Below are 13,241 nucleotides of genomic sequence, written 5' to 3'. Positions count from 1 at the left end.
TTTGGAAGACATGTTTAGAAAATTGTGTGACAAGCAAAGATTTAGTGTGTAAGCAGTTGAAAAAAACTGTAAGCTAAAGACAACTGTAAGCTAAAGTCTGACTTCTGTAATTATCCTTTCAAAGTATCTGCATTGGTTCTGGACATTTCAACCAGAAATCCTCTAGGAGCAGATTCAAAGGGTCCATACCTACATAGAGAGTATATCATATCGAGAGTATTCATAGGCCTATACTAAGGTAATGATTGGATGGTGTTCAGTAAAGTAATGAGTGTTGACACATGTGAAGAGAGAGAGTGAAGCACTGGTGATTTAGTGTGGCATTTTAATGGGTTGCATTTGAAAAATGAAATCAAGCTACTTCCTGTCCGATTTTTGTGTGTTAAGTAGAAAATTGTGTGCAAAATGTGTTTTAGTCAATTGAAAACTGAGTCAAACACTGAGATTTAGTGTATGGTTTTGCAGATTTGGTGTGGGGTTATGATGTTTGGAAGACATGTTTAGAAAATTGTGTGACAAGCAAAGATTTAGTGTGTAAGCATTTGAAAAAAACTGTAAAAACAATGCAAGTTGTGTTGTTTTCAACACATTTGTTTTAAGATTTGTTGTAAACTAACTCTCAGCCTTTCATTCAGTTTTCCATTTCAGAAAACACTTTTTTTGTAAAACAGTGCATCTTCCTCTCAGTTATTGCCTTCAATTACTGTTGTTGACAAGGGCTCATCTGTTTCCCACTGTTTAGGACTGATTGTTGAGTTACAGTTATATACTTAAGTGTTTTTACACCCGATAGTTGTGTTTGATCAATTGGTTCATGGGTGAGTATTTTGGAAGCTAGTGCCTTGTAATTGCAAAGAGGAGACATTATCTGAGATTTTTGTGTCTAAAGTAGAGAAACGTGTTTAGTGTTTTGTAAATCAATATGTGTAGTGTTTCACAAAATCTGTGGGTCTGATAATGTGCTTATACTGTAGTTGTGCAAATCTGGGCTGATATTTTGCTACTTGAGTGTAAGGTTTTGCTATCTATGGGATACTTTTGATTTTAGTGTTTAAGCTATTGTAAAAAACTGTAGGCACTCCTATCCTCTAGTACTCGTATTGTCAGATGCAGTGGTAATTCCTAAATAATGGTCTCATTTATTTAACATTTAGTCACTGCAGCTTAAATGTTATTCTATTGCTGTAGCTGTAGTTATGTAGCTTAAATGTTAAAAATGCTTCAGATGTTATTTAACAGCTTAAATGTTACAATGCTTCAGATGTTATTTAACAGCTTACATGTTAAAATGCTTCAGATGTTATTTAATAGCTAAAATGTTATTGTATTGCTGTAAGTCGCTTTGGACAAACGGGTCTACCAAATGAATAAATGTAAATCTTTACAGTAAAACAGAAAACAGCACGTCTGCTTATAAGTGCTGGACACGTGCCACCTCAAATTGAGAGTTTACACTGGGACTACAAGTTGAGCTAAAGGGACATGATCACCATGGACTGAGCTGAACCCTGAGTTCCAGCCCACACTGAGCCCAGCCGTCAGGGGCACTTGTTGCCTTCTGGGAACACAGAACAGGAAGTAACAAGACAACACAAGTGGAGGAAAAATGAACTGCAGCCATGAATAGTAAAAATATCTTACACAGATATATACTGCCACCTAGGGACATCCGTGGCCCACTGCACAGAGAATGACTTGTACACTAGAGCTATACTGTACGTTTTGGATAGAGAATGACTTGTACACTAGAGCTATATTGTACCTTTTGGATAGAGAGTGACTTGTACACTAGAGCTGTACTGTACGCTTTGGATAGAGAATGACTTGTACACTAGAGCTATACTGTATGTTTTGTACACAGCATGTGTTGCACTTTGTTCCCTCAGCTCAGACAAGTCGCTTTGGGATCTGAAACTGTTGGATCCCATGCTTTAGTCATTACCCATCCTCATCACTGTCACCATTAATTATCCTCATTCAGTACTTACACTGTACATGGCCTACACCAACTCAAACAAATCTCTGTATAATAAACAGGCAAAACTGTTTTCAGTCCATTACCCAATGCAAGCATGCACATAGTCCATCAATGAGATCTGTTACAAACCTGTGACCTTGAGATGACCTAGGGCCTCCGGTAGCTTATACAGTTCGGTTGATGCTGGAGCTCTCAGAGAAAACCTTCAGTAAGCTAGCCATGTTAGTGTCTATTTAGTGCTCTATCACCTTCAGTAAGCTAGCCATGTTAGTGTCTATTTAGTGCTCTATCACCTTCAGTAAGCTAGCCATAGTGTCTATTTAGTGCTCTATGACCTTCAGTAAGCTAGCCATGTTAGTGTCTATTTAGTGCTCTATCACCTTCAGTAAGCTAGCCATGTTAGTGTCTATTTAGTGCTCTATCACCTTCAGTAAGCTAGCCATAGTGTCTATTTAGTGCTCTATGACCTTCAGTAAGCTAGCCATGTTAGTATCTATTTAGTGCTCTATCACCTTGGTTACACTGTTACTTGGCGATATCTCACAAAGTGTTGTCACTTTAACTCACAAACTGTAGTCACTTTTTGTACTTGAGGTCACAAAGCAGGCCAGGCCTAAGAGTGTTATATCAAGAGTGTTTGACAATGTAAATCATGATATGACAGTCTATCCTGTAACAACAAAAGTCTAAAATATGGCAGATAACTGTCTAAGACAAATGTTTTGTGAAACAAAAGTTCCTTAAACTTTTGTACAGTATTGTGTGTTGGTAGCCTGGGAGAACCTAGACGAACCTTTGGCCAATTTGAATTTGCACTGCAGGTCCGTCTGGCAAAGAGGCCATGTTCTCCCATTTCCAATGTTCCTAAAACCCGGGCACCAATCACAACCGTTGAGGCGGGCTTAACATACTGACGTCGAAGCAGTTTTGAAAAACGCTCGTTTGATGAGACGTTTCTTTCCGTTGCACTGCATATGTCATTTCCTTCATTGCCCTGATTGGTTGTACATGTAGGTTAGGGTGGTTCACAATATAATGGTATGACCAAAAGTTTTCCAAATTTTGCCAGATCGCATTTTGCCTTGTTCCTATTGACATTTTAAACATCTGTACCAAAAATTGAGCCAATAGGACGCCAGTAAAGGGTGGCACACTTTTTCACAATTGCTCAACCTAAGAATGCATAACTTTCGCAGGAACCAGAAACATGAACAAAATAAAAGATAAGTATGGTCATTAATAATCTGTCCCTGTACTTATACTCTTCCCTGGGCGTCTTTCAAGATTTCTCAGCATTGTCTCTTTTTCTTCAACATCAACACAACAACAACAGGTTACATTTATTTAGCGCTTTTCTAAACACTCAAAGCGCTTCACAGGGAAGGGGGGACCTCACTAACCACCACCAATGGTGGTGAGCTGAGCATCAAAAAACAGAGTTCTTCTGACAGATACCACAAATGTCATCCAATGCTCTTCAATGCAGAATCTGCAATGGTTTTATCCGGATACCAATACATCATGTATTGTTTGTGTGTCAATATTGTGAAAAAGTGTGCCACCCCTAAATGTGCAGCAATTGACTCCATTTTTGGTACAGATGCTTACAATGCCAATTGGAACAAGACAAAACGCGATCTGGCAAAATTCGGTGAAAATTAATTTTGTGAACCACCCTAATGTAGGTCTATCTAATTTTTCCAGAGGCATTTTGATTTTGATCGGTGTTCATTGGTGATGCCCCTTGGCAATGGGAGGTGAATGAACAGACACAATTTCAATTGAGATAAAGGCTGGTGTTAACCAGGCTAGTGTGGCTGACATTGCACTGTAAAACATTTTCACAGGATTTAATTACACAGGTGGCAAGACAAAGGCAGCCTGTTAAGATTTATGAGTTATGATTGTCTGGGGGAGTTGTTTGGTTATCTGTGGAGTCCTTACCTCTCGACACAATGACTTGTTTTATGTGGTATGATAACACATTGTAAACAGTTTATATGACTATATGCATATAGATTATGCTCCACCTTGTCCTGTTGAGTTGAGTCTGACACAACAACCCCATTCAAGCATTGAGGTATTGGAAATAATGTGATTATACCAACACTTTATTATTATGTTATTAGTGGATTATTAACAGGGTGAGAAGTGGTACTATTCACCAAGACCATTAAAGTTAATCTGCGTAGGCTACACTAATGTAGCCTACATTGTTTAGAATAGGTATAATAATAATGTAAGGCAGAATGAGTTTCAATGAAGCTGACTGTACGCTACACTGGGCATTTTCAGAAGCAAGGATGTATATGGTTTACAAAGGCTAAAAGTAACGTTAATTAACAGATCATACTTAGGAAACCAGATAGTTTGGCCTATTTAAATGCATAATGTTCTACCTAATCTACTTAATCAGAACTTTGTTATGGGAGAACATTTTCATTGTGTTTGTTTAAAATGAGTATCGGCCGATTAATCACTTATCGTTTTTTGAAAAACTCAAATATCGAAATCGGTATCGCCTTCAACATCCCATATCGGTCGGGCCCTGCATCAAAGCCATCCCTACGCTCTTCTTCACTACTTAAAGGAGAATTCTGGTGTGATTTTGACCTAAAGTGTTTGGAAACATGATACCGAGTGTGAACGTATGTCTCATAGCCCATCTCGGCTTGTCCCCTGCACTCCAAAATCTGGCGCTAGTTAGCCGATGCTACCAACAAGGCGGTCAATGGTGGTGCCTCGGCATCGGCATAGCCATGCAAATAAATCACTGTTTTACACCATTTACGAGGCTCAATGTATCTCCACACTTCATTGGTAGACTTCCAAGGGCCCTGACATTTAAAACGAGACATTGAGAACTTTGAAAAAGCACTGGTAGTTTACTTACAAGACGATTTATACAGACAGTATCTTCTCGAAGTTTAGCGTTTGCAGCCATCTTGAATTTAGTCACGATAAGTCGAGCGACGAGTAAGAATGAACAGGTATTATAAGGGATCAGATTCCAAAAATAATTCCGTGGAAATGCATGGATTACAGTTTCTTCCAGTAGCAGCAACTGGAATCCATGCATTTCCACGGAATTATTTTTGGAATAAGGCACCACCATTGACCACCTTGTTGGTAGCATCGGCTAACTAGCGCCAGATTTCGGAGTGCAGGGGACAAGCCGAGATGGGCTATGAGACATACGTTCACACTCGGTATCATGTTTCAAAACACTTTAGGTCAAAATCACACCGGAATTCTCCTTTAACATTTAGTGATCGATACTTTATCAAGTCTCCGGTAGCTTCTACAGTGCAGTTGATGCCGTAGCGCTCAGAGAAAGCGCTCAGTAGCCTATTTAGTCCTCCACTACCTTGTGGTTACACTGTAGGTCTCTGTACTTGAGGTCACGCAGCAGGCCAGGCGTGAGTGAACACAGCAATACAGCAGGCCAGGCGTGAGTGAACACAGCAATACAGCAGGCCAGGTGCGAGTGAACACAGCAACACACCCAGTCATGTGATCAACACAGCAGACCAGGTGTGAGTGAACACAGCAACACTTCCAGTCACGTGACGAACACAGCAACACATCCAGTCACGTGATGAACACAGCAATACAGCAGGCCAGGTGTGAGTGAACACAGCAATACAGCAGGCCAGGTGTGAGTGAACACAGCAACTCTTCCAGTCACATGAGTGAACACAGTGAGACTCTGACTAGGGGTTGCGATGGACATACCGCAAAGATTACTTAATTTTCGATACATTTTGATACATTTTCTTGTATCAACCGTGGCTGTCAAACGAGTCAAACAGTTCGCTAGGTTCTCCGGGCCTCGTAACCGTGGCTGCCACACGAGTCAAACAGTTCTCGGCAAGTTGTAATCAACCGATCACATAAGCCTTTCTAGTGCAAACTAGATGCTTATGTTCATGGACATTTTATCGATGGGAAAGTATTATATCACATACCTACAAATACACATAGGCCTAATGTTATCTTAGTAGCCTAGTCATGTTAAATAAATGCTTAGAAGTGAATGACTGTAGGCTGCAGGCTGTCACGAGGAGACAGAATGAGACCGAATGTAACCGTGCAACAACCGCTGTACCCTTTATCTGGTTCTCGGCAAGTTTGATTCATACCAGCCTTAGTGCATCATAGCCTAGATTATTTATTCATGGCAATTCACACATTATCGATGGGGAAGTAGGCCTACATCTCATATTAGCCTACACGTCATATTATCTTAAAGTTATAAAGTTAAATGTTGAGAAGTGAATGTTGCTTAGCCTCACGAAGACCGTGCCAGGCTGAGCAAGACCGTAGTTGTGAGTCTAATGTTATCAAACGGTCTAGGTTCTCGACAAGTTATTAACCAAGCCTTAGTATTGTGATGATTGTGTTCAATTTACACATTATTGATGGGGAAGTAGCCTACATCACATACGCTTCAAATAGGCTACCTGGGTAGCCTAGTTATAAAGTTAAATGTTGCTGGCTTCGTTTGTCACGAAGAGACCGCGCATCAGGCTACTTCGCCTACTAAACGAGACCGTAACCGAGGTATAGGCTATGAGTCTATGTAACCAAAACGGTTGTCTAGGTTCGTGGCAAGTTATTAACCATGCCTTGTTTTAGTGCATCGTAGATGCTTGTGTTCATGGCCATTCATATATCGACGGGGAAGTTCATCACATAGCCTACAAATACACGTCATGTTATCTTTGTAGTTAGAAAGTTAAATGTTAGAGAGGTGAATGTTGCTGGCTTCATAGTAGGTTCACGAAGTGACCGCGCGCCAGGCTACTGAAGGAGACCGTAACCGAGGGTATGAGTCTAATCAAACGGGTGTTATCGCAAGTTTGAGTTATCAACCGATCGCAGAAACCTATTTATTTCTCGTGCATCTTAGGTGATTATGTAGCCTACATAGAGGTTCATAGGCTACATTACCGATGGATATAAAATACAAATACACGTCATGTTATCTTGGTAGTTGTTAAATGAGATGTTTGTTGGTAGGCTGTCACGAGGACTGTACAACAGGTTAGAGACCGTAACCGTGCTAATGCATGAGTAATCAAACGGGTGTCTAGGTTCTTGGTAAGTTGAAAGCCTTTATGTTTCGTGCATCTTGGAATTGTTCATTGAAATTCATATCCTAAATTACAAAGGGGGGAAATATTATATGACATAGGCTATGTTATCTTGGTAGTTAAGTTAAATGTTAGAAGTGAATAGGCTATTGGTAGGCTCACGAGGAGACCGCGCGCACAGCTGACTACTGAACAAGACCGAATGTAGGCTAACCATGGGCAGTGCTTGAGTCTAGTGTAGGTCAATATGAGTGTGTATGTCAGCTAATTTCAGCGACATGGAGAGCATGACATTTGCAGCTTGAGGCTACATGTCTTGGAGCGATATGGCGGGGGAAGTAACGCATATAACCCCCCCCGTCGCGCGAACCGGTGACCGAATCTATTAACTCGGTAGGCCAACCAACGACCGTCCGGTTGAACCGACTTGCGTGTAAGAGTCGGTTGTCCCATCACTAGTGTGATCGCAGCCACTTACTTTCACTTTCCGCGGCATGCCGGTAGCCTAATAACGTGGGATGCGCAGCGTATGAGGTTACAGACTGGGATACTTAAGATTTTAGATGAGTGACCGCAGCGATATAGCTTAAGTACAGTAGCTTTTTTGCTAGGCCCAGCAAAGGCTGGCAAAATGTGGAATATTCCGCTGGTTGGTGCACAAGTATTCAGATTGGCTGTCTATCCGTCTTTTACGAGGATTTTCTTGGAGCACATCTTCTACACAACTTCGATAGCCTAGTCAGTGGGTATCTTAGCTGTCCACCTAGGCTACATAATATACTGCTCAAAAAATGAAAGGAATACTTACAGTTTTCCACAATTGTTCAAACCCATTTTTTGAAACCTTCCACCCTTTTCTCCATTCTCAAACTACATTCACAGAATGTCTGACAGTTCTTGCAAAATAAAACACTCGCCTTAAAAGTTTTTCTTATGCTCAGAATCATACAGTGTCAGCACCAATCCAGTGTATGATTGAAGTGTCCCCTTAATTTTTGAGCAGTATATTTTCTATTGTTTATGTAGAAAATTATACATTTAATTCTGTAATTATAAATTTACCCCCCCCACCCTACAGTCTATGTTAGCAGCAAGTAGAATGGAGAAAAACATTAAATATTTAAATATCGCAAGTTATATCGTTATCGCAGTACTCAATAATGTTATCGCATATCGCATGTTTTCCATATATTGTGCAGCCCTAACTCTGATGCCTGTAAACTGGGGAGGAGACTAACCGTTTAGTTGACTTTCTCTCACACACACACACACACACACACACACACACACACACAAACATGTTCCTGGCTGCCACACACACACACACACACACACACACACACAAACACACACACACACACACACACACATACACACACACACCCAGCATGCTCCTGGCTGCCACACATACACACACACACACACACACACACACACACACAGCACTCATGCAAACCCATCAGGAGTGTGCCTTCCTGTCCTTCACACGCCCTCTGATCTCTCCCGCTCCTCCGAGCCTGCGCCCATAACAGGAAGTAGCGGCGTCCCAGCTGCCTGCAGCCCTTATCAGCGCCATCCTCACATCCTCTCCCGCTCCGCCATCCTCTACTACGGCCCACTCTTACAGCGTTATTACCGCCGGACCAGACCCACACACACTGACCTGATGAGTGATGACATCATCAAACAGAGCTAGGTTTCCGTTTCCATTTTCACAGATACTATGCGAGACTGAGAGATTTTGATCAACACGCAGCGTGAGGAGCAGAAATGACCACAGCGCCGTATCAGTGCACACGTTCAGATCAGCAATCTCAAAACAATAACAACTCCAATAAGCAACTAATAAAATTTACATTTCCACACTCTACAAGTTGGCACGTGCGCCTGATGTTGACTGCTTGACTGGTAGTAAAAACCATGACGGCAGACAGAGAGATGAAGAGAAGTGAAACTGCACAAGAAAAACTTGTTGGGCTAGAAGTAGGTCACGGCAGGTCTCAGCACGCATTTGTGTTTTTTTTGTCTGATGAGAAAATACAATGCTGAGGGTGATGGAAAAACAACACATGCCTGTTAGGGGCAGGAAGGCGCATTTAAAGAAGAATGAGAATGCAATGAGCCTCTGCATCTGGACCACTGAAACTCAGCAGATCGCCCCCAGCAAGACTCGCCCCATGCACGACTCGCCCCATGCAAGACTCGCCCCATGCAAGACTCGCCCCATGCACGAGGCCCCAATGCAAGCAAACATGCATCAGGTAATGCAAGCAAACATCAATGAGGTAATGCAACAAAATCTTCATCAAATGCTTTGCATAAATCTTTTGCATAAACCTTTTGCGTGAAAGTTTTGCCTATATTTGCCTAAAGTATCTATCTGTCTATCTTACGCCAAGCTATAGTGACAGCACAGGTTGGCACAGAATGGCACAGGTTGGCACCTTGACGGACAGCAGGTGGTGTTTGTTACAGCAGGTGGTGTTTGTTAGCCCTACACAATGCCTCAGGCCTACAGCAGGTGGTGTTTGTACCCCTACACAATGCCTCAGGCCTACAGCAGGTGGTGTTTGAAAGCCCTACACAATGCCTCAGGCCTACAGCAGGTGGTGTTTGTTACAGCAGGTGGTGTTTGTTACCCCTACACAATGCCTCAGGCCTACAGCAGGTGGTGTTTGTTACAGCAGGTGGTGTTTGTTACCCCTACACAATGCCTCAGGCCTACAGCAGGTGGTGTTTGTTACAGCAGGTGGCGTTTGTTACCCCTACACAATGCCTCAGGCCTACAGTATAGCAGGTGAAATAGACACTCTGCACTCTGTGTCCAAGGAGATCAAGGAGCTGGTCATGTGTGTTAGCAATAGCAATGGGCCTAAAGACGACAGGCTACATATGCAGAGAGCACACTGGCTACTTCCAGAGAAAGGGCTAGCACCATAGAGTGTCTCTGGGCAATTTGATTGGTTCTTCTGGAGAAAGGGCTGGCACCATAGAGTGTCTCTGGGCAATTTGATTGGTTCTTCTGGAGAAAGGGCTGGCACCATAGAGTGTCTCTGGGCAATTTGATTGGTTCTTCTGAAGAAAGGGCTAGTCTCTGGGCAATTTGAGGTTTGGTTCTAAAGCCAAAAACATTCTTCATCTGAAACCAATTAGCTTTCTCAGGGCGAGCTTGGGGATGAGCGCTGTAATTATCAGTCCCACTGCGGATGTTACGACTGAAGGCTGGCAGTGAAAGCATTAATTAAAGCAAAAATAATAACCCATCCTGCTACAGCATTGGGTAAAAGCTTTTACTGTTCATAACAAAATAAACAGTAAATTTATGAAATGTCATAATAATATGCAGTAAACAAAAATAAAGTGATAACTGGTGTGAACTCCCTTTGTCTTCAAAACAACTTGCACAGTGTTTGAGGTACATGGCAGGTATAGGCCCACACATTTCAGAGAACTTTCAATTTCAATTCAGTTCAATTCAATGGATTAACTCTTTCTCTCTCTTCAGGAGATATTCAAGTGACAATGGTCTCTGCGTGTTCAAAGTTGATGGCCTTGAGTTTTTCTATTTTCTAATAAATTGCGGTCTGTTAAGTTGTTGCTTTCTTCTAACTGCCTAAAATTGTACCATTGCTATACTTCACTTTCAAGAGTTTCAAGACAAATGTTTCTAAGACTTTTGCAAGGTACTGTACATCAGGTGACATTGCAGTGTAAAAGCATCTCCTCAGGATTTAATTACACAGGTGGCTAGTGGAAATGAAAGGTGCGTTTATCAGCCATTGAAATGACTTTGCCAAAGAGTGGAGAGTGTTTGTACAGTGGTTGTGTTTCCTGGTTTAATTGCTTTGTGTGGGGCTCAGTGAGTTGTGATTGTCTGGGGGAGTTGTGTGGTTATCTGTGGAGCACGGCAATGACTCTTCAGAGTCCTTATCTCTAGACACAATGACCTGCTTCATGTGATATGATAATAAAACACTGTCAACGGTTTATACGATTACATATTGTAAATTATGATAAGATGGGTATAGATTATGCGCTATACTCTGTCCTGTTGAGTTAAGCCTTTGTTTTGTCACGACAATCTCAAGCACTGAGGTTATATAAGGATATTGGAAATAATGTGATTATACCAACATGTTATGATTATGTTATGAGTGGATTATTAACAACATTTTATGATAAAGTTATAAGTGGATTATTAACTATATTCACTTGATACCTTTGGGTGAAATTCGCTATAAAGATATGATACTGTTCACCAAGATCAATATGTTAATCTGCATACACTGCCTACTTTGTTTAGAGGTCTTAAATAATGTGAGACAGAATGAGTTATAATTAAGCTTACTGTAGGCTATACTGGGCATTTTTGAATTTCAATACAACATTATTTCAGAAGGGAATAAATGACAGTAGAGGAAAGGGGTGCAGCTTCAACATTCAAATGTTCTATTCTGAGTTTTTAGATTTGGTTAGGCGTTAGACCACAAAACCCTTAGTCATGCTTAAACGCAGCGGTCAAAACATTGTATGCGCTACATCAAAGTCATCCCAGCTGTTATTCGATACTTTGCGTTTAGTTATTGGTACTTCATCAATCGATCTTATAGCCTATATTAAATAGCAACGTGATAAAGAGAATTAAACCCTGCATAATTAAACAAAAATGTCTGGCCAGCTTCAGTAGGCTACTGTTATAGATAATGAAAGTAACATCGTGTATAACGAGCTGCAACCTCCGCCTACAATCTTTGGTGCAACTGAAGCCCGGTAACGCTAACTTGGCATGGAAGTATATGACCTACATTCCACCTAAAACAAAGCCTCGAACTAAATTGTTTGCTGTTGATATGTTTACTGCAACACATGATGTAGGCTACTACTCGAAATACACTAATTCTTTCAATTGTTCTCTGAGGCTACTCTGTTTTGTCGTTAACAACGACATCCTAAAAAGGAAACGATGATGTTGCAACGCAAACAACAACACAGGCTACGTTAATAACAAAGCACTGCCGCGGAGCACGTGGCGTTGATACTTTTTTTGTCGAAAAGAAAAGCAACATTTGTAAAATGTTACAACTAAGGTAACAGCCTCCAGTTGAATAACACACGCCTCATCTAAGGTGTCTGGTGTGGAAGTGTAACTCTGCACCAACGCTAACTTAATCTTCTCTGAGCAGTATCAGAGCAATGTTGGGTAATATGAACCTTAAATTGTCTGACTTTTAGATCAGCTGAAAAGTACATTCGAGGAGTTTTAATGGCAACCGTTTGTTATCCATTACGGGTCAGCCATTTAACTAACATCTTAAACCGAAAAAAATGCCATTCTAAAGCCATTATGCTGTCGTCACAAATGTGCCTCTTGCACTCAAGACCTTGACATTATCCATCAATAAACACTTCAAATCAGACTGTTCGATCAAGTGAAACACATGTGAAACCCGTGTGAAACGTACACCCCTTACATCTTTTTATCATCATTAATATTTCATTTAGTCGCTTTAGTGCATAACCTACCCTTCCTCCAGATGCTTGTTGTCTCCAAAGCTCAACATCTCTGCTACCATGATCCGCGGTCTGTGTGTTTATTTGCCTCCAACGCCAATAGTTCGAGACGAAGCTCTGTTTCCGTGATGTACTGCAAAATAAGATGCCCCTCCTCAGGCATAGGCATCAACAAAGGCGCTCGACACCTGCACACAATGTTGGCACGGAGGAGACTGACACTGCCATATCGTATTACAGGGTATTCCCAAGTCGGGATACTTCTATTGTCACACCACAGTTATGGAACCTATGGAGATACCCTGTGTAAACCCTAGCAGAACCGGTGTTATCTATTCAATTAGATTGGGCACTAGGGAATTAAAGCAGAAATATGTAGCCTAACAAACACACGTGCAATTCATGTTCCTAAACATGGTCTACACATTTTGCTTTTAAATATGCAGTCAGTGAAAACACTAATCATGTGCACATATACTACTACGCGTCACCATACAAACTGAGGTAGTAGTCCCATTCATATGGTGGTCAGATCAGCACACACTGTGGGGACAAGGGAAGAAGTAGCTCAAGGAATAGGATAGCCCGCCTTTAACGTTCGTCCAATGAGTTCCTATTATTTGACCGCGTTTTTTGCTGGTCCATTCATTGTTGTG

General features: G+C 41.4%; 1 protein-coding gene across 2 annotated transcripts in view; it reads right to left on the bottom strand.

The window, feature by feature from the left end:
* Positions 1 to 12,986, bottom strand: part of LOC143122129 (uncharacterized) — a 45,601-nt gene extending 32,615 nt beyond the window's left edge. The window contains exon 1 of one of the 2 annotated variants that reach the window (XM_076282942.1): positions 12,598 to 12,986. In XM_076282942.1, coding sequence (XP_076139057.1) covers positions 12,598 to 12,647 — 50 coding nt within the window. In that variant the 5' untranslated portion in view covers positions 12,648 to 12,986. The remainder of the gene's footprint in view (positions 1 to 12,597) is intronic. The other variant, XM_076282941.1, reaches the window with a different exon arrangement.
* Positions 12,987 to 13,241: the final 255 nt, after the last annotated feature.

This window comes from Alosa pseudoharengus, unplaced genomic scaffold, assembly GCF_046254945.1.
Source record: "Alosa pseudoharengus isolate Yale_2024_CS ecotype anadromous, Long Island Sound unplaced genomic scaffold, YU_APseudo_1.1 YU_APseudo_1.1_scf_13, whole genome shotgun sequence".
NCBI classification, from domain to species: domain Eukaryota; kingdom Metazoa; phylum Chordata; class Actinopteri; order Clupeiformes; family Clupeidae; genus Alosa; species Alosa pseudoharengus.
This window is presented reverse-complemented; position numbering and strand designations above follow the sequence as displayed.